Here is a 23,245-nt window from a genome sequence, read left to right as displayed (position 1 = left end):
TCTTCCAGAAAAATAATAATGGAAATTTGGATTGTATACCTTAATAAATATCTATATCTACGAGGGGTGTTTTTTAAGTAAGGACCGTTTGAAAATAAAAGCCAAATGAAAGATAATTTTCATGAAGCAAATTTATTTTTTTGATTCTACACACGTTTCTCTTTTATTTTCAAAATAGTTGCCAAAGGCCGGGATAGCCTGGTCGGTAGGGCGCTGGGCCCATATCCAAGAGGTCGTGGGTTCGATCCTCGCCGGCCGAAGACTCCCCGTGTAGTAAATGGTGACTGATGCACGTTAAATCTGAAAGTCTCAAAGTCCTCCATGTTCCCACAACAAATCAATACCTCTGGGGGTACTGATCCAGGAGTTTCCTTGTCTTCTGGATTGGTTCAAAATTACAAGGCTACGGAGTTGAACGTAAGTAGTCGTAAACCCATGAAATTGGGTCGGCTGTTCAACGACGGTTATAAAATAAAATAAAATAAAATAGTTGCCAAGTTTCCTTAAACACTTGTCATACTTTACAACTAGATTTAGAATACCCTCTTCATAGTAACTTGCCGCCTGCTCCGATAACCAAGAGGTTACGACCGTTTTCACGTCTTCGTCATGGTTGTACTGGTTGCCGTCAAAATGATGTTTGAAAAATCAAAAATGATGAAAATCACTTAGCGCTAAGTCTGGGCTGTATTGAGGGGTGGTCCAAAACTTCCCAGCCAAAAGAGTCCAATAAAGCTCGGGACTCAGCTGTGGAAAGAGTCACTCTCGTGGAGTAGCGAAATTTTTTGCCGACCAAAATAGCGTCACTCACCGTATTTTATACGTGGCGGGCGATTTGTTAAACTTGAACATTTTAAAGGCACTGCGAACTGACCACACAGATTATATACGCAGCTGTAATTGAGCACAGTTTTTCCCGAGGAATGCCGAGACACGATGCAAGTTTTCGTTGCGATGCACGCGTTATCTATTAGTGTACGCAACAAAACGGCCTTTAATTAAAAAAACAGCCCTGGTACACAGTTCATAAAAACTGCAAAGTTAGAGACTAAAAAAATTCTCATCCGAAATCTTGATGATATGGCTTCGTCCAATCTCATTAATTTCCATTAGATGGCAACACTAAAAAGAGAAAGCAAATCAACATTAAAATCAACAAAGTAATAATGTGAAGTCAATCTCAGAATTTGAATCAGGCAACTATATACTACAAGTTAAAAGTACAATATGGTACAGTACTTAGAACCACTTGTATACAGGGTGTTTCTTAAACATGCACATCAGTAACCAAAGGAGTTTTTTAAAAAAAATTTAAAAAAAATTGTCCCATCGAGATTGCAGGAAGAAATAAAATGAAATGGAATTATTAGAAATGCCTTCCACTTCCTTGAAGTTTCCTGAAAAAAAAAAAGAAATGTTATTTTTATAAATAAATAAAACTCTTTCTTGAACATTGAAGAGCATATTAATGGATAAAAGTTACATTTTTAAATGAAAAAAAAATTTCTTTTTTGAATATTGAAAAGCTAAGTTGATAAAGGTCTTATGTGATGTTTCTGAAAATAAATAAATAGATATATCCTGGAAATTTTTATTTAAATCTTATTAACGCTGTTTATCGAAGCGCTGTCACCAAGGAAAATAAAAAAGCCATAGTTTAAGTGCCTTACACTTGAAGCAATGCGATGATGTTAAACTATATATCTATTCTTGCCATGAGTAAGTTTTTAAATATTAGAAAATTAAACCACAAACGCTTTTCATTTTCACAAAACTGTGGCTTTTCTCCATATTGACGTTTTGCGCCATTTTCGAAATAAGAGTAGACAGCGCTGACTTTTGATAAGCATAACTTGATCTAAGATTAACGCAGTTACTACACAACACTCTAAGTGTTCTACAAAGCTTGCGCAAAACTTACGTATACGAAATGTGTGCGATGCTGTGTAAAAATTTTAAGTATATTATTTCCCCAAGCCTATAGATTAACGCGGAGTTAGAGAAATAGGAGTAAGGAATGTTAAAGATATTTAGAACTTTTAAGTTGAATCCTGCACTTTTAATGTATGTGTGTTATGTGCAGCGCAGTTGCGACAAAACAATCTAAATGTTCCACAGATTTTGCGCAAAACTTAAGTTCACGAAACGTGTCCGGCTCTACGAGAAAATTCAAAGTATATTACACCGAGTGTATTACCCATGGCGTACTACCATTTGAGTAGTACACCCTATAGAGTAACACTGAGATATGAATGTTCGAGAGATTTAGCACTTTTATATTAATCCCTGTACATAGCTTGCGCGAAACTTAGGTACGTGAACGGGGTGCGATGCTACGTGTAGTGGTTAATCTCCTTCATTCAGATTCGATGAAGTATTTAGAAGAAAAAGAAAACATCAATATACGTATGAATGTAGCGATTTCTATGATCATAGGCGCCGATACTTATGATCACGTCCGATATTCATCATCATTGACTGTTCTGTTTGGAAATTTCCTTGCTTAACGAAAGGTTTATGACTGAATTAACAAGATTGTGCTCCACGTATGAACTTGATACTTTATGAGAAGCATTCGACTGAATAGGGTAATGATGGATATTCTCAGTTACAATTATTTAAAATATTTATGTAGTATTAAGTCATACGAGAATAGAGTCACAGAAACATACGTTTCTTAGGCTTACAAAAATATTTAAATTCTAATTTCATTATCAGGAAGAAAAAAAAGCAAACTATTGGTTTACATACACCTCTGTGGCATGGACATTTACTGAGGACGTGCACTAGATTTGTTAGAAAAATATTGAAAAGTATTTTTTGGAGAAATGAAGTGGAACAATTATAGGAGAAGTAGAACTAATTCGGAAATCTATAAACTATTTAAGGAACCAGATATAATTTAATTTATAACCATACGAAGGTTTAAATGGGCACCTAATAAGATTGGATGATGGTCGAGCCACTAAGATCTTAGCCAAACCATCTGGTACCCGAAAAAGAGGAAGTAGGTGAATTGGTTGTGGAGAGCCCTGGTGGCTCAGCATTTGCCTTCCAATGACGTGAACCGGGTTTTAATCCCAGCGATGGCAGGTCGATACGAATTCCGCACCCGGCTCTCACCGACCACAGTGCTGACGTAAAATATCCTCAGTGGTAAAAGGATCATTGATTTCAATCCCCTTGTCGTCAGCCTAACCATGAGAGGTTTCGCGGTTTTCCGCTCTATGTAACGCAAATGAAGGTTAGATCTATCAAAAAGTCCTCCACAAAGGCAAATTTCTCCCGATACTTGATTCAAGAGTTCCCTTGTCTTCTGGATTGGGTTCAAAATTACATGGCTTTGAAGTTGAACATCGGTAGTCGTAAATTTAAAATTGGGTCAGCTGTTCAACGACAGTTATAAAATAAAAATTGACTGTGGAAACTTAGTTTGATTGAGTGTCTGAAAGACCTTAAAACTATTGGGATAACAAACTGTTAAACCTTAGCCAAGATGCAATTTTTAAGTCAACTCAGGGCTGTCGTGTAAGTGAAGAAGAAGAAAGCCATACACCTGCCAACCTTATTTTTACTAAAAGTAGAATAATATCAACTTTTCATTTAACTCCTTAATTTAAATCAAATTCTTCCACTATTTCTTTTTTTAACATCTTTAATTTTAAAATTACATTCTTATTACATAATAAATTAAACAATGAAATCAAAAACAGGGTGTGCAATCAATCAGAATTACAATCTTATCTATTTTGATCATTCTTCAATATGCACTAATTATTTTTTTCTGTAACATACGCGCGACACGATGACGCAGTGTCACAATTTGCCATAAAAAGGATCTATTCTAGGTGCACGGCTGGCGTATTTTAGTGACAAATACAGATCTTGAACTATATAAGTCAAGAGTGTCAACTCCACTGACCTATGCATTCGTTCGCTAATCTTCTGAACTACAGACCTTAATCTTCAACTTATATAAAAGGAAGAAAAAGTGAAAGCTGCTAGTTCAACCAGCCGTGTTGGGATTCTTTTAAACAACCCCTTTCGTTGATTATAACAACAAAGAAAATTCTTTGACCCGTTTAAGGGCAGAAGAAATTACTTTCTTTTGCTCTGCTTCGAAGATCTCTGCAACCATTTTTTTTTCCTTCCTTCCAACTCTGAATTGTCAGTTTAATCCTTTTCATGACGAATGCTTGCCCCGCACGCTTGTGCGAGCGATTATGGGCTCTTCAAAGTCAAGACGAATGCGGTAAATAGTATGAGACTGGAGATGATTCGTTGTTGATTTTCAGATAGTATCTAATTGGATAGTGTTTGAATAAACGTAATGAGCAATTAGTTATGGAGTTAGCTTGTCTTCCTTAGATCGGAACAGCTAAGATAGTGGATAAAAGCTTTTTGTAGCTATTGAATTATCTCAAACAGTTAAAATTTTAGTAGGTTGTGGCAACATTATTTATAATAGATTATTTATTTATTTATTCATTTTAAAAAAAAAATTCAGTTGCAATTTTTTTTTCTATTTTGTGTCAAACATGTTACTTTCTTACAAAACTTTGGTACACTATAAAAAAAAATCCGGATCAAATTCCGGTAAAAAATACCGGCAGGGTGTCGGTACTTTTTACAGTAAAGTTCATTATTTCCGGAACTTGTTACAGAATAAATAATTTGATGATATATCGTAAGTTTTGCGGTAAAAAGTATCGCAAAATCACGGAATCACACAAATTTAATAAATATTACTGTAAAAATTACGGTTTAATATTTTAATAAGTAAAATTCGATTTTACGGTAAAATTGATTTTATGGTGAGGGTGATGTACCTAAAGTGCCGATACTTTAACTCATTATTTGATCCTATATTTTCATCAGAGGACAAACTTTTACACCTCAAAATACTCCAGTGACAATATTTCTCACTACAAAAACGTTTTCAGACAAAATGCTTTAATGGAAATCAAAATAGGTACCTTTTCGTGGACATGACTATTTATTATTACAGTATTTTCCTTTATAGTTGCGTTGCGTACAGAGAGTGGGAAAAAGGGGGCTATGAACTCCTATATCCAGCTTAAAGAGATATTCAGAATTAAGAATACTAATACTTTAAATTTATTTTTATTACTATTATTTTTATTATGAAATTAATTTTTCGTCAAATAAATATTTGTCTCAAGTGAAATTTTTGATGAAGAATAAAATATGGTTTTTAAATAAATTTAGTAAATAAGTTATAGATCCAAATTTAAATATTCTTTGTATTTCAGGAAAAAAAATGCAAAAATATTTTGTGAATAATAATTTTCATTTACATTACACTGCTTAAGAAAACCTCATATTACTTAAGAAAACATTTGTCTATGCTATACCAGGTAGTGGCACTTAGCCTAAAAAAAATAAATCTGTATAGAGTAGTAAACCGAGCAATGACACTCACATACCATGATTAATTAGATTATTAAAAGTATTAAACAGAGATTATTATTGACAGACTATATGTTTGGTGTTTGATTTGGCGGGGAAAAAATTAACCACCGCCAATGGGCTATTGGAAGAGTATCATACATTGTAAGCAGTGTGTTTCAAGAAGGTTGAAACAAACTAAAAAAAATTTTATTGAAAATATTTTATATTGAAAATATAAATTGTAGATGAGGTCAAAATAAGATATGATTATGTCTGTGGAACTGTCTAAAATTATTTTTCAAAGCGTAGCAAGTAATTAAAAAAAGGAATGCAATAAATGTGTGGAACAAAAAAAGAATTAAATAGTAATAATTTTGCTTGTTCAAAATATTTTTTTATTTTTCTAACAGCTTAATTAGGAATTTTTTTATATATCTCCAAGTTTTTTATAAATTTCAAAATTCTAATGTAAATAATTCTATTTAAATAATTCTAATATATGCTACTATTTATATCTGGCATTATCTAACATCTAAGCTCTTTCTCTCTCTCTTGTTGTTGTTGTTACTTTCGGCACATAAACTTAAACGCAAGCTTATGAAACGAAGATCTCAAAAAGATGAATAAATTTTTCGACATCAATCGATAAATAGTCAGTATTTATATTTAAAAAATGATAAAAAATCCCCCTCCCAAAAAAAAACGAGAAATTGCAATTTTCAATTAAATTAGATTTTTAAAGAAACAAAACTTCAAATTTTAACTCAGTTTCATTTCTGAGGGCTGCAAAGCAATCCGCTTTTTTTTTTTAAAAAAAAAAAAACATTTATTTCTTAACTCATAAGCAAATTTTAATTTTTTTTAACTTCATCGTACTCCATACAGATATTTCTACACCTTTTGTAAAGTGACGTCCTTTCTAAGTCTCATAGCTCTTGTGTAAGAAAACAAAATGTATTGTAAAGTTTCGTAAATCTTAAAATAAATAAATAAATAAAAAATGGAGAAAAATTAGCAAATAAAGCTTTTAAAATTACAATTACATAAATTTCGAAAAAAGCTAGTGTTAGTTCACGAATAAAAATAATCCTTTTAATTCCTTAATCGAATTTATATGCATTTAAGATCAAACCGAGTAGTATTTATTACTACAATTTTAACGATTAATAATTCTCGAAATAATAATTGAAAGTACGTCTAGTGCATTTTTCTACACAGCTCCATAATCTCAAAATCCTATAGTTGTTCTATAAATGTTGTGTTGTTCTATAAATGTATGTTGTGTTGTTCTATAAAATCTAACTTAAAGTAGAACATCCAAAGCTGCAGTGCTTTTTTCTTCATATCTATAGAGATAAACAGTAACTGACAGTTCACGAATATTATATAAAAATAAAGTGTTACTGATGTAGCCAAAAATATCGTTTTCGTGTTAATAATTATAACGCATTTAAATATTAAAATAAAAATTTGTCTCGGATTAAAGACATTTCTCAATAGATATTTTTCCAGATTTACCATTTAGGATTTTTTTTTTATTATTATTATTTGTTATTAAGGTAATTAAGCTTTAAAATATTTTGATCTTTGATGTTTAAAAATAATTTAAATAATTTATTTAATTTCTAACTATATATAGTTTTATTGATTGTAACTATCTACACCAGAGGGATCTCCAATTCCTTGCCTTCGAGCAAAAGAGCACGAAGAACAACTATAATAAAATTCCGATATTGTAGATCAACGTAATCCGTTGATCCAACCGTTGATCCTTTGTAGATCAACGGTTCACAAAAGGTGATCCGCGGAGCCCTACAGTACCATGAAAAGATTATAAGGGTTCCGAGAGTTAGGCCTTATTTTAACCAGTTAGGATTTTTGAAACAGATAATTGTATCTAACCAATAATCCATTATTTATTCAATATTTCAGTTATTTTTAAGAAATTATCGGAGACATTTAAGTAGAAGACCAAAAGAAGAAAAAAAAAGAAAAAATTTAAAATATATATATAAGTTATTCTAGTAACTAGGAAAAAGATAATCATTTATAAAAAACTTCATCAACTTTCCCATCGAACTTCTTAATTCAAAATAAAATAACTAAATTCATCAATAAAGAAACATGTTTATCTGATAACCACTTTCAACGATTTTAAATTTTTTTTTCGCTTTCATTTCAACAAAAGCTATAACTTAAGTTATTTTATACATTTTTAGCTCATGCATATATGAAAAAAAATAATTCAGAAATTGACTAAATATCGCGTCCCCTCTGCGAATTCAATTATCTGTCGTACAATCTAATTTCAAAACTTATATTAATAAAAGGATGAAATTTTTTCCCTTCGGATTAAAAATTTTCAATATAATTAGAAGTCCATTCAAATTAGTTATACATTTGGCCAAGCTATTCACAATTGCTAACGAATTTTATGTATGAAATCTGAGTTACTCTAATGGAAGGGTAATCATTTAGGATTCCGAAGAAGAAAAAAAGGAAACCACTCATTGGGAACCAAAGATTGTGATCATAAATACGAAAAAGGTGGGGATCCCTGAATCTCTTTTACAAAGTGCAATCACAACTATTTTATCTTATCCATTACAACTATTATAAATATATTTTTCTTTCTATGATAAAAAATAATTTTATATATTTATTTCTTATATTATAAGCAATAGTTCATGTACTAATATCATTTACAATTTGTCTGAAGGTCAGATTACATATAATTATTAGTGTATTAAAACTGACATTTATTTATTTAAAACTTTGTTTATATTTCGAATGAAGATTCTTCACAGAATGAATGAAAAATAACGATATATTTATTCTTTAAATTATAAGCAATAGTTCATGTACTAATATTATTTACAATTTGTCTTAAGGACAGATTACAAATTATTATTAGTCTATTAAAAATGACATTTATTTATCTGAAACTATTTAGATTTCGATTGCAGATTCTTCCCAGAATAAGTGACAATAAAAATATATTTAATTTTCAAAGCAGTAGTTCGCTTACTAATATAATTTACAATTTGTTTCAAGGTCAGATTACATATAATTATTAGTCTATTAAAAATGACATTTGTTTATCTAAAACTTTGTTTATATTTCCATTACAGATTCTTTATAGAGTAAGTGAAAATAACAATCTATTGTAAATATTCCTTCAAAATGTTTAGCTTGTGTCACGTGTCTATTTATTAACCTATTTAGCCTGTCAGTTTAATGTTGTCTTTTGTCTGAATGAAGTTTATCTTCCTTGGGTCGAAAGCTTAATCTTCTGACCAAATCTCTCTGAACCAATTTTAAGAATAACTTTTCAGGGAATACGAAAATTATTTTTTCATGATTCTCAATCCGATTAGTTTACCCCCTTATTTTCTCAAACACCCTCACGAACTTTCCCAACAAACACCCATCCCCATTTCCCCGAATAGATCAGAATCACAGTTACAGTTTATCTAATGGCAGCAGTTGTTGACCACTAGTGTTCGATAAGTTCACATATCTCAGAATAAAAATTTCTTCTGCCTCTTTTATAAAAACAGAATTAATTTTTAGAGTTGGAAGAGGTTTTTATCAGTTGGTAGCAGTCGAAAAAGCCAGCACCCAGTTTCCTTCCGGTTTTTATACTGAAAAATTAGAGATAAGAACACAAGCCCTGGGTTACCATTTAAAACTAATTGTACATGTTTAAAACATGACGTTTCTGTATCTGTTGTAATGGGGAAAACAAAGCCAATTTTAACGCCAAGCTACCAATAACGTATTAATAAAGGATAAAGAACTCTGGCAAAAATTTTTATACAACGTTTTTTTTACAAAAGTATTATTTAAATTTTTTCCATAAAATTGTATCACACATTATCTGAAAAATCATCATAGTATGGTGATAATGTGCTGAAATTTAACACTACATTAAAGGTTACAGCAAATTTGCACGATATGTAGTTCGAAGAGGACCAAAATTTCCTTTAGTCTATCACTATACGTATAAATATGTAATAAAGCATATAATTTTTTTTTAAAAAAATGGCCATATGACGAATATATTAAACCAATATAAAGACAAAGATTAGACCAAGAAATGTTTATTAAATTTATAAGTAAAGAAGAACATGTATAGTAGTATTTTACATTAGTTGTTGTAATTTTGAGTGCAGGTTTCTGCGTTATGAATTATAATTTAGGAACCTTATTGAAATAAAATTTGATGAAATAACATTATGCTGTTTGTTAGTTCCATAACTCTTAATTTTCATTGATGGTACATTTTTTGCATTTTAATTATTCACATTGAAAAAGTTATTTTACATCGAACTGATTAAGGTTGCTTTCAATTCCTTTTGATCGAAAAAAAAACTAATAGTTTGTCGTATTTTGCACTTGAGTTTTATTTCGTGATCCAAAACCTAAACAATTTACTTTTTTCTTCTTTTTTTTTGTAAAACTAAACTTTCTAATTGGGTTTTATATTTGAAATGATAATTATAAAATAACTGAGTTTGGTAAAAAAAACTGAAAATAAAAAAAAAACTTATTTAAATGTAATTTAATTAATAATTGTTTATTTGTTTATTATTATTTTGTGTAAGAAGCTTAAAAGTAGTAAAATAAGTAAAGATTAGCAAAATCTTACCGCAATTAATTAAGGGGCCCAGAGAAAAAAAAAATTAGTTTCGTACAAAAGTGAAATAAATCTGGTCTTGAAACCTAATATTCCAGTATTTGAAACTGATAGTTGAGAATAAATGAAATCTGTACTACTGCATGCAGTGTTTTCAACACATTTGCTTATTTTACAATAATCCATACCTATAGTTCATTCTCATATTGATTATATAAATTAGTAAACTGTCCTTAGTTTTCGTAAAGGATAGTTGAACTATTTTTTTCTAATGAGTTGAATGGAACTGTAACCAATACTGCAATAACTAAAACAATACTCAATTATCAGTATTAACTTCAACAATGCATCTGCAACAATGCATACTGCAATAACTAAAACAATACTCAATTAGCAGTATTAACTTCAACAATGCATCTACAACAATGCATACTGCAATAACTAAAACAATACTCAATTAGCAGTAACTTCAACAATGCATCTACAAACAATGCATACTGCAATAACTAAAAGAATACTCAATTAGCAGTATTAACTTCAACAATGCATCTACTAAGCGCCTGGATACAATAACTGGTAATCGAGAAGCGATAACTAGCCAAAAACAAACACCCACCTCTCCAGTGCCCGTGTCTTAGCACTGATTTCATTTGAATATGTTCCTCCTTCACCAAGATTTCTGAATATAGTTCCTCCTCTTGGCATCATTCACTTCTCTCTTGTTTGGCAAGACATGTTGTCTTCAGGCATACTTTGATGTAATAACAGAATCATCTCAGCATTGAAATTTGAATCCCCTTTAGCAGGAAAAGCTGATTTCCTGATCAGCTGACGGTTCGATTTGTTACTGCCGGACATCACCACTCGAACGGACATAAGGGCGGACACTAAACAGGAGACCGGACACAGGATATGATAAAAGGTAAGATTCTTCCGACAAAAGCTAATTCCGGATTAAATTTTTTGGTCTCATTGGGAAATGAATTATCACAGCATCCAGTTCCATACCTGCTCTTGAAGATGCTCAAGCTCGAATCTCTTTGAGTTGTCCAATTTTCTCATACCTTGATTCCTTTATGCCCACTTACTGAACACTCGTAAAATATCCTGAAAACAAACATTTTTTCCTGAATAAGTTTTATTAATAACTATTTTCCGATAACACGAAATGACCATGAGATGGTATTACACTTTGGACATTGTTTATACTTAGATTTTCACTTTTTGAAATTCATAAATAGTGTTACGTTTAGTGAGCATGATATCAAACTGAATTCTGTCTGGTAGTAGGATGGAAACTGTGGAAATTTGACCAATGTCCACAATTTATATTTTTCTTTTTTTCTGATTGATTTATTTGAGATAAATTTTAGGAGATATCAAACCTTTCATAGCTCGTGTGAATTTTTAATGTCCAATATCCATAATATACTTTCTCTAATTTCTGATAGCGATATTTAAGATAACTTTTCGAATATATCAAACCTTTCGTAGCTAGTTTACTTTCTTTAATGTCCAATATCCGTGATATATACTTTCTCTAGTTCCTGATTACAGTATTTGAGATAACTTTTCAATGCCATCAAACTTTTAATATTTATTGTGGTTTTTAATATCATCAATTCTGTATTTTTCTTATTGACTCGTACAAGTGTTAGTAGCAAAGTTCAGACAGAGTAGAACTACGAGGACTAAACTTATGTTCTTATTTGCTCATATTTTCACTTTTAGATAAATGGTATGCACTTTTAGCACAATCTGTTGGTTACTGTTATATTAACCTTTTTTGTGGATTTATTCCACATACAACCAACCACTTCGTAAGAATATTACCAATATATTATGACATTTCCTTTATAAGCAAGGCCGAAGATATGAAATGGAGAAGACAGGGGCAGTTGTCCCGGACTCCGGGACTTTTGAGGACCCAATTAAAATTCACTACGAGAAGTGAAATGCCTTTGAATTTTTATAATTGCAGATAATTTTTTTATAAACATATTTATATTTGTTAGCAATGCTCCACAACTTTAGTGAAAAAAATTTATCATAATTATAAAATATTAACAAAATACAAACCTGCAAAAACTTAGATTTTAGTAAAAACAAGCTTAAAACAACTGTAAATTAATATTCTGGTATATTTTTGAAAATCGATGTTTCAAGAATCAAATGTAAACCATTGTTTCGAAGTCATCGCTACGAAATAGTAAAATTAAATTTTATATGTTTTGAGGAATGAGTTTGCAGCGAATTTGTCCTGGGCCCGAGATTCCTGCGTCCACTCGTGTTAGAATATCCATTATATATAATCGATTTATTTTTATTGTGACATACTTATTTACTAGAAATAAAATTAGCTTTTATTTACTTTGTCAATTCATCTACGTTTTTGATGCCTTGTATTGTATTTGAAGCGTTTTTCACCAAAATCAGCTCAATCAATTTACAAAAAGAAAATCAAACCTAATCTAGTTATATGAAATTGAATCTTATCTAGTTATTAGCTTTTGACACACATAAATCTAATAAATGTAAAAATAATTATCAACGTCATTGGGTTCCTTTAAATTTGGAATTGATAGTTAGTTTTTCTTCTTTAGTTTAAATACAGAATAATTTGCTTACAAACATAGTTACAGTTTGAAGGCATTAATAAAAAAAGTGAATTTAAATCATAATTTTCACCTTATTTCAACCTAAATATAAAGATTTGCTTATAAATTTAAAAGAATTAATAAGCACGGATATTTTTCCTCTGTGGTTTTTATATTTTTGTAATAATTAAAATGTTTACTGTTTAAGATATTAATAACGCAATTATAAAGTGATGTGTAAAAATTAAAATTTGTGTCCTTGCAAAATAATTAGCTAGCCTTAAAAAAAAAAGGAAGGGTTTTGAGCTTATTGTAGGGTTATATAAATATTTTAAATAACGATTCTAAAATAACGAATTCTAAAATAATTATTTTAAAATAACGAAAATTTCTTATTCTAAAATAACGAAATTATTCTTTTATTCTGAAATAACGAAACTATTCTTTTATTCTAATTTAACGAAGTCATTCTTTTATTCTAAAGTAACGAAATTATTATTTTATTCTAAAATAACGAAATTATTCTTTTATTCTAAAATAACGAAAAGGTGAGTTATATTTATTTTCTTCATTATTAGTTGTCATTCTACGTATCAGATTTCTAATAATTAAAAGTTGAAGTTAATGTATATTGTAATCAGAGCGTTCACCTGCGCTGCATTTTTATTCAACTAAAAGAAACAAGAACATCTGCTTATAAACAATCTGCTCTTGCAGATCAATTTTACTTGTAAAATAAAGTGTGTTATAACTATCAAAACTGTTTTTATCTGATTAATATTCATTAAAAACTTTTTGAAATGAATTTAAAGTACTATGTTTCATTAAGTAATTCTTTAACATTGTGTTCTGGCTAAGGCATGTTCAAATTTTCCACAACTTGCTACTGGAATAGCTTGTTGCCGAAATTGTTTTTGACCATTCATTTTGCCATTATAGAACTGTTTGTTTAAAGATTTATGTCTTTTTCTTATCGTTGACTTGTTAGATGCCCACTTTCCGAGCGGTGTAAAAAAAAAAAAAAAAGTAAACAATCAATGAATTAATACTGAACAACACTAAAGGCCTGTTTAGACGATCCAATTTCTTGGACAGAGATTGATTGATATTGATGGAAAATTGTTTTGCTTTGAGCTTGGATCGTGTAAACAATCATCCAAGAACTTGGTCAAACTTCTTGGACGATAGTAGAGCATGTTCTATTTTCCATCCAAGTTTTTTCTCCCTTAACCAATCAGCGTCTTAGGTACAGTATATCAGATTTTTTTGTTCCGTGTTATGTTCAAGTAAGAATGGATTTTGCGGTAAAAATTACCGGCACCTTGAGTGCCGGTATTTTTTACCGTAATTTGTTACAGAATTTTTTACAATGTACAAGTTGAAATATTTTTTAAATTTTTAGTGCTTAATATCAATTTTAATATTGAAAATTATTGTATTTTGTGTTCATAAAGCAAAAAAGTAAAAGTAAACTTACAGAAAATCAAGAATCTGCACAACAAAGTAATTTTTTTTTCACAAATCGCAGCAGAATGGAAGAAAAGTAAAATATTTATTTTAAATTTCAAAAAAATCGACGGCACAATATTTTGTAATCGGTGATTTTTCTGAAGTAATTGTTCACTAAGAAGCAAAATATCAATTGAGTTTGTAGTTTATTGATCCAAAACTGTTGAATTAGAATTTTTAGTTCAATTTATCTAATATCGTTTAACATTATACTCGGAAATTTTTAGTATAATTTATCGAAAACTTACAAACGAATTTAGTAATTTCAAGATCAATTCTTTTGCATGCGATTGACAATCGATTGATAGAGATATGTAGTACACGCGCGTAAGGAAGTCACGTTTATTTATAGTAATTGAAGTATAGAACCTCTACAACTCATGTTTACTTCCTGATGATAAATATCTAAAATAAATTTCTTCGTAAAGGAGGCCAAGCCTTTACATAGGTGGTTTCTTGGTAATGATCTGTTATGATTCGTAAACTTCATCGTAAATGTTATGTAGGTAAATATAATTGAAAACCACTTAAGATGAATTCTAAGAAAAGCAACTTTTTGTTTAACTAGTATAGATTTAAATGTTTCTGTTTTAAATCAAATAATGCGTAATAGGGTAAAAACTTTCTAGAGTAAAAAGAAAAAAAAAATGAATTAAAAAAAACTGGAGGAGGGGGATGTGTTCAGCTGTTTGCTATAACTATACAGTTAAAAAATTTGGAGCGAGTTAATTCGTAATATCATTCAAGTTTCCTGCCTTAATATGGTGTTAAATTGAAGCTAAGTATTGTACTTCTCAAATTCTATTACACTATACTATGGAAAAAGTATATGATAGCGTACAATACTAGATAAATTATGCACAATCCTAGATATCGCACAATATTAGGTTCATTATACAAATAAGTATCGTAAAATGCTGGATATCGTACAGTTATAAATACAATATACACAGTCCCAGATAGCGCACAATACTAGGTTCATTATACAATTAAGTATCGTAAAATACTAGATATCGTACAGTTATAAATGCTTTATGCACAATCCCAGATACCGCACAATACTAGGTTCATTATACCAATAAGTATCGTAAAATGCTAGATACCGTACAGTTATAAATACAATATACACAATCCCAGATATCGCACAATACTAGGTTTATTATACAAATAAGTATCGTACAGTTATAAATACATTGTGTACAATACCAGATATCGTACATTATACACAATTCTACATATCGTACAATGCTAGATACATTTTAAACAATTCTATATATCGTACAATGCTAGATACATTTTACACCATTGTAGATATCGTACAATACTAAATACATTACACAATAATAGATATCGTATAATGCTAGATACATTATACGCAATACTAGATATCGTAATTCTTAAATTTCATTACACATTTACCGGATTTCATATTATGTTTTAGAAAATTTTCTAGCAGGAAAGTCATGTCCCTGGTTGCTGCTCTGCTGCTATTAATAGCATTTTGACTAGGTCGTTTGCGGTCGGTTGATGGCACAGTCTTCTTTGGTTTTGGGCATTGTGCTTCGATGTTGGCACGTCTCCGTTGCTAATCGACTCAATTTGTGATGCACATATTATTCGTGCGTGATTCGGGATCTTGTGTCAACAAATCCGTAGATTACTAGGTCTTCTGGAGCTTTTGTGGCGGCTGCTGTCTCTGCGACGGGTTTTCAAGAATCTAGCGAATGGATCTTGCGCCTCAGACCGCTGCATTAGATGTTATATACAATACTGTGTGTCAACTAAGACAAAAACATAATTTATGTAACACCTTATTAAGGTTTCAACAAATTATGCCGAACAGCAGTTCGGCTTTATTTATTTATTTACTTTTCTTTTTACTGAAAGTTTAATAATTCATATCTCGAACTAATAACAGAATCTTGAATTTTGCTTTTATTCCTTGAGTTTTTTGCATATTTTTCTAAAAACCTCCGTAATTTTAAGTTAAGTCATATAGAGTGTGAGCAGTAAAAAAATTTATAGCAAAAGATGTGAAAAAAAAATTCGCAGGAAAAGCACATAATTTTGCAATAAAATTGAAGTTTCAAAGAACAAAAAAATCGTGTTAAATAAAAATAGTCTTTCAGCAACTTAAGTTTCAACTCGGTAGTTGCGTTCGTTGAGTGGCCCGCAAGATACTTTTTTTTCTATAAGTTCTACAAATTCAAGTAACAGTTGATTATTCACAAGCTAATTGAAACTTTTTTTTTTATTTCATCGAACTTCCTGCATGTTTTTCTGCTTTAAAACGTTATTTCAAGTGTCTGCATCTTATAGTTTTTGAGCAGCAAAGCAAAATTTAACGTTCAGTTGAAACGATTATTTTATTATGTATCCAAACCACTATAACTGATTCCGAATGATCCCTTTGAAACATAATAAAATATTTTTAATTTATGCTTATGCCCTGTTTCAGTGTCGATAATAAAATACTATTCATTAGCTACTGATAAAAATATTTCACCTTCGAAAATTTATTCACCTTCAAAGTTTTTTTTAATTTTATTAATTAATGTTTCGTAGTGGAAAGAACATTTAAAACCAATTAACGTGATTTTATTAACATGCAAGCGTGGATACTAAAACAAGGATTGAAAGAATTGAGAAAGAATATTAGTTTCGAATAGAGATACTTATGACGAGAAAGCATTAGTAAATAAACAGCGGCACGCGCTTGCGCTTTAAGCAAAGACTAAACAATTTCAAAAACGTCTGAGTATTATTTAAACTAGGCAATAAAAATAATTATTGATTCAGCTGGCAATGGTAAACGAATAATGTGTAGGGGAGAGGAGGTGTCAGAATGATGGTTGGGGAAGAGGGGAAGGGGAACCAACAGACGATAACACCAAAATTCACAAGGCGGTGACAAGGTCTTGCCTATTTATTTCGAAAAAAGTCTTTCTTTTTCTATTTGCGTGTGGGTGTTGGGTAAATCGAGCTTATCAAGCTAGTCGGCATTCTTTGTTCTTTACCAACGTGTTGTTTTCGAAAAATGTTTCGTACCTACTCCCCTCCGTTCTTGCGTTTGTCTCCAAATCTCTAGGATGCTAATAGGGTAAATGTTTTTAGGCATTGTGTATGGTTTAAGCGACAAAGAGGTTTTTTGATAAGTGCTCGCCTCACTGTGTCAAATCGGTTAAACAGTCAACATTGCGGCAAGTTAAAGAAACTCTTTTTCTTTTAAATCCGTTAACTTAAAAAAACAGAAACGTTGTTATTCAGATCGCTAGCTAGAAGAGGCTCGTAAAGTAAACTATTTAAGCTTAATGGAATAAATATAGCGTGACTTTAAACAAAGATTGTTTCCGTTTATTATCTTTCCTGTAAATATATAACGACTTGAAGATGTTAATTCCTCTTAATTTTGTTAATGTGAAATTATTTCTTTCTCCATTGTTCGACAAACCGGAATTAACGATAATCTATCAGCAGTTAATTACTCTACAAGCATTTGTTTAATTTCTAAATATTTAATAAATAGCTAATATTTATTTAATACTGCAATAAATAATTAACTAGTTATATTACAGCTCTCAAAACAATATAGTTAACAGACACCATTACCCATATTGCTGGCTATTAATTGCTCGTATAATAAAGCATTTAGGCTTAATGGAATCAATGCAGAATTACTTCAAGCAGATTATTTCCGTTTATTATCTTTCCTGTAAATAATTATCGTCTTGAAAATACGAATTCCTTTGAATTTTTCTACGAAATTCGGAATGGAATTAACGATGGGAGATCAGCACATATCTTACTTTACAAGCATTTGTTTAATTTATAAATGTTAACTGATTTATTAAATCCCGCAATAAATAGTTATGTTATAGTTCTCAGAACAATATGTTAACATCAGCAAGCCTGATCGGTGGAACCAAGCGAATTTTACGGCAGTGAGGGAGTTTTTTCGTCTTTTAGTGGCGCCATCTATGGCCAAGAATATGACTTAAGCCACACACTCACCTCACAACCCGTTTTATAGGGCGCACCCATTCATACATCCACAGATCGTAATTTTGACCTGAACCAGAGAACAATCAATCTCCAATTCAGTACCCCCAGAGGTAATGGGAACATGGTGGACTTTGTGACCCGACAAACTTAATTTGCACCAGTCACCATTTACTACAAGTCTTCAGCCGGCGGGGATCGAACTCACCACCTCCATGACATAAGCCTAACTCCCTACCAACTTAGCTATCCCGGCCTGCTCGTTGAGTAAAGCATTTAGGCTTAATGGAATAAATGTAGAATTGCTTTAAGCATACTGTTACCGTTTATAATATTTCTTGTAAAAATATGACGACGGGAAGATATTAATTTATTTGAATATTTAACAACTTTAAGATCTTAATTCCTTTTTTATTTTGTAATTTATTTATTTCTATCTCTCGACGGAACGGGTTCACTATGGGAGATCAGCAGATATTACTTTACTTTACTAGGACATTTTTTACTTTCTTAATGTTAATTTATAGTTGTTATTTATTTGATTCTACAAATGAAAAGTTAACTAGTTACACAATTGACGAAACGCTGTTGCAAATTGACGCTGTTAGCCAGCCCGCTGGCTTTCAATAGAGTTCACAACTAAAACAATAGAGTTCACAGATTCAGTTAAACTAAATGATACAAAATATATAAATAAAGCGTTTTTTGCGAAATATTTATTGACAAATTTTATACTTAACAAATGGTAATAATAAATAATAAAAAAATAATGAATAAAAAAAGAATAAAGGCCTATTTTAAAAGAAAGTTTTAAAATGTCCGGAACCACTCAGTATCTACTTATTCTGATTTTATTTTAGAAAACTGGGGCTAATATTTTCCTTAAAAATGCTTATCTTAAAAATACGCTAAAAAAAGTGAGATATGCTTTATATTATGCTTTAGAATAAAGAAAAAGTGAAAAGAAAAAAAAGTAGTAAGAACACTTCCAGCTGATGTGCGTTCATTCATAAAATTTGAAAGGTAGGTTTGTGAATGAAAAGAGAAATATGTGGGTTTTTTCCTCTTTATCACACCTGGTTTTTCTCAGTTTGCGTTTTTTTATGTGTGTTTTGAAATTTCGCCAACATATACCTTCCTGTCGCTTTCATTTCAACATGAAATGCGTCCCTCATGTATTTTCTTTTTATTGAAAAAAAAGAAGAAAAATTTCAGAAAGAGAAACGCATTTATAAAAAAACACAATTTCTTTTTCAGTCAGTAGACAGGAGAATCTAGACGAAATTCCGTTTGAAAGTAGCACTGAAAATCTTTTTAGATTATTAATTATATTCTAATGTCATGCAAAAGTTATTTTAAGAACATGTCAATTAGACGTAGCTCAAAACGCATGTTTAAGAAAAATTAACATATAACCGCTTTAAAAATGAACGTATTTTAATATATTTTGAGTGGGGCAAAACTTATTGTCTGGAAAAAATCGACGTAGCTCAAAATGCGTAATTAAGAAAGTTTACGTAACTTGAAATGTGCGTTTGAACAAGTAAGCATTTACTAAAAACGCTTGGAATTAAACAAAACATGCACACATAAGGCACCTTTTCAAAGTTTGCCGAATTTTTGACACATAATATTAGCCTTGAAGAAGGAGAGTAGTAAAACTATATTACATTATAACTGTCGTTGAACAGACCAATCCAGAAGACAAGGAAACTCCTGTATCAGTATCCCCAGAGGTATGATTTGTAATGGGAACATGGAGGACGTTGTGACCCGACAGATTTAACGTGCATCAGTCACCATTTACTGCACGGGAGTCTTCTGTCGGCGGGGATCGAACCTACAACCTCTTGAGCATGGGCCTAGTGCCCTACCAACCAGGCTATCCCGGCCCTAGCGAAACAATATTTTATAACCGTCGTTGAACAGCTAACCCAATTTTCGGGTTTACGACTACTAATGTTCAACTCCACAGCCTTGTAATTTTGTACCTAATCTAGAAGACAAGGGAACTCCTGGATCAAGTATTGGGAGAAATTTGCCTTCTTCTGGGACTTTTTGATGGAACTAACCACATTCGCGTTACATGGAGAGGAAGACCACGAGAACCTCCCACGATTAGTCTGGCGGCAAGGGGATCCTAACCCATGATCCATCTACCATTGAGGATATTTCACGTCAGCACTGTGGTCGGTGCAAGCCGGATGCGGAATTCGTATCCACCAGCCATCGCCGGTATCGAACCCCAGTTCACCTCATTGAAAGGCGAACGCTCTATTCCCTGAGCATATTCTCATTTTTTTAACGCTATGGTTAATAATTACTCTTACGTTAATTCATAACAATTTATTCCATCGCCCTCCCTGTGCTTTTTTTACATACCACATTAATTTCGAATTTCTAAGTGTTTTATAGATTTTGTGGACCAAAGCAAAATGTAACATCAGGCAGAAAAATAAATAAATAAATAAAATAAAAATAGAGGAGAAAAAAATTATCAAGAAAGCACTTAACGTTGCAATAACTTATAAACAAATTAGAATTTCGAAAAAAAAAAACTGTTTCAAGTTTATTGCCAAATTCACAACAACCTTTTCAGCGTATCAAATTTCACCTCTACAGTTTCATTTCTGCTGCTTGTAGAAGTGTGGTATTTTTTCCTTCAAGTTTAACAGTTAATAATTCTCGAATGTTAGATTTTTCTTTTATTCCATAGCACTCCCCTCTGCTCATTTTTCTATACACCTTAGTAGTTACAAGTTTCCATGGGTCTTACAGCATTTGCGTAGATATGCAAAATACATCGCTAAGTTGAACACTCAAAACACAGGCGGTGGTCCTTGCGAATTTTCAATATAGAAAAATGATACGCTGATTGAACAACGTGATATATTAATTTCTAATTAAACGTAACATAAAGATTTTATAGTTTTATATGTGAATTCGTTATTTTATGAGTGAAATGTTTAAATAAAGAATCTAAAAAAAAAGAGTAATTTCGGTTTATAAGTTTCAAAATTTTATAAACACAGTTATTTAAAAAAATTCTTGTATTAATTATAAATACAATACTTTGGTTACTTAGTTCATATACTAAATGCAGAGCAAAAAATTCTGGATCAAATTACTGTCAAAAGCACCAGCACTCAGAGTAACGGTACTTTTTTACCGTAAAATCCATTTTTACTGGTACATGTTACGGAACAAAAGACATCTGACATCCCGTAATATTTATTGTAATAATTTCCGTAATATCACTCAATCCATTTAATTAAATAAATATTACTGTAAAAATTACGGTATAATATTTATGGTAAAAAGGGCACCCAAAATGCCGGTACTTCATCCCGTGATTTTATTCGGAATTTTTCGCCGTGAATTTTTTAAAGTGTACAACGATACTTAATTTTTCTTTAAATATATTTTTAACAAACTACTCTCATTTCTTTAAAAAAAAAATCTGTAACTGTTAGTCTGTAACAATGTAATTGCCCTTTTGACATCTAGGTTTTAATTGGTCAATTTTATTTGTTTAAACTTTTGCTTTGTTGTACCTTCTAACCCGATTCACAATTCAAGCTTGATGTAGGCAACAAATCGACAGCTGTACTGTAGCTGGCGTTATTAAATAAACGTTATGGTTATTAAGCACAAATAACGACAGCGATTAGACGGGAGTAAGTACGGCAAATTGGGCGCAAGGTGCCGCAACTGACACTTGCTGTGCGGCGGGAGAAAAATTGAGCCGCCGCCTATGACCTCGACTTCTAGGTCGGGAAACAATCTGTTCGACTAATCGGAGCCCTAAATTGACAAGAGGGGCGGGTCGTGGGCCCCATTCGAGGGTTATCTATGGGGGCACATGTCATAGATATCAGATAGAACTTTATTATTCTTAAATATAAGCAAACAATAGCAGAAGAACACAAGAAAAATAACAATACTTCATACTTAGTAGTTAATTTAAATACATAATTCCATCTATCAAACTTAGCAGATTATAGAATTGTATCATAATATTTTTAATAACTTTCTTTAGCTGATGGGAAATCGTAAAGATCGAAAAATAATAGAAAAGCTTACCTCAGGGTTATTTTAATGATTTTAGAAACGTATAAGATTTAGAAAATTGAGTAAGAGCAGAAGCTTGTTTGCTGATTATTCATCTCCAATAAAAACTATAGAACAATCTTATTTAATAACCTGCAAGAAATTTTTTTTAAAATAAAATTCTATGCGAGCAACTGAATATAACATGTTTTTAATCCCCAAAGTTTGCTCTTTTTTAGAATGTTACTTGGTATCTTAACTAAAATTTTCAATTATGGTTCGTTAAAAAATATATTTAAAAAATTATCTCCTTATCCATACTCATGTTTGAGCTGCCAACTCTACGGCTTACATATTGAATTTTACGAAGCAAAATAATACATATTATTACATATTACACATAATATTCAGTTTCTCTACGGTTTATTGTTTTTTTATTTTATTTTTTGTTTAGCTGAACTCACTGATATAATTGAATTTCCAAATTACTAATTGGATAATGCAACGTATGAAAAAAATGTACTGATTCAATATGAGATTCCTCTGTGACTAAAATGAAATTTACGTTAAGTTGCATTGAATCTTTCAAATCAATTAACAGACTATTAACATACTTTCAAATCAATAACAGACTATTAACATTTTGTCCAATTCCCTACTCGTTTTTTTTTCTTCCCTTTTTGCATCGACAATGAGAATCAAGGACATAGAACAGAACATTCTAGCTTTTGTTTTTTTTTAAAAAGTAAAATTGAGTTGCTTTAGGGCAAATTTTAATGAGTAAAATTAAAATAAAAAAATAAGATAATTGAACTGTAATATTTGAGCTATAAAATAAAGCACATGGTATATATAGAACGTCGATGCCTTTGATTATATTCATAAAAACTAAACTTGATTTTTTTTAAAGGCCATTGTAAGGAAAATAAGACATTTAAAGCAATGTTAATTGCCCTATGAAATCTTTTAGGTTTAAAATCAAGTATATGGAAAAGAACTTTGCATTAATTTTAAAGTAAAATAAAAAAATTCTTAAGTT

At 30.9% G+C, this 23,245-nt stretch overlaps 1 protein-coding gene and 1 long non-coding RNA gene across 4 annotated transcripts in view; one reads left to right on the top strand and one right to left on the bottom strand.

Moving 5' to 3' along the window:
* LOC107446306 (protein c-ets-1-A) overlaps window positions 1–23,245 on the top strand; it is a 188,835-nt gene that overhangs the window by 65,816 nt on the left and 99,774 nt on the right. Inside the window, exon 1 of one of the 3 annotated variants that reach the window (XM_021145117.4) lies at window positions 10,832–10,973. The exons of the other annotated variants lie outside the window; for them this stretch is intronic. Within the exon in view, the coding sequence (XP_021000776.1) occupies window positions 10,964–10,973 (10 nt within the window). The 5' untranslated portion in view covers window positions 10,832–10,963. Of the gene's footprint in view, window positions 1–10,831; window positions 10,974–23,245 lie in introns of those variants that run through there. 3 annotated transcript variants of the gene reach the window in all.
* Window positions 484–10,806, bottom strand: LOC147815790 (uncharacterized). Its single transcript, XR_015431393.1, has 2 exons — window positions 10,668–10,806; window positions 484–1,122 (listed from the first exon to the last, which is right to left on the bottom strand). It is a non-coding gene; the product is annotated as an uncharacterized LOC147815790 (long non-coding RNA).

This window comes from Parasteatoda tepidariorum, chromosome 2 (genome assembly GCF_982258835.1).
Source record: "Parasteatoda tepidariorum strain Cologne lab strain chromosome 2, Ptep-v5.0, whole genome shotgun sequence".
NCBI lineage: Eukaryota > Metazoa > Arthropoda > Arachnida > Araneae > Theridiidae > Parasteatoda > Parasteatoda tepidariorum.
Note: the sequence above shows the minus strand (reverse complement) of the source record. Positions and strands in the feature narration are given on the sequence as shown.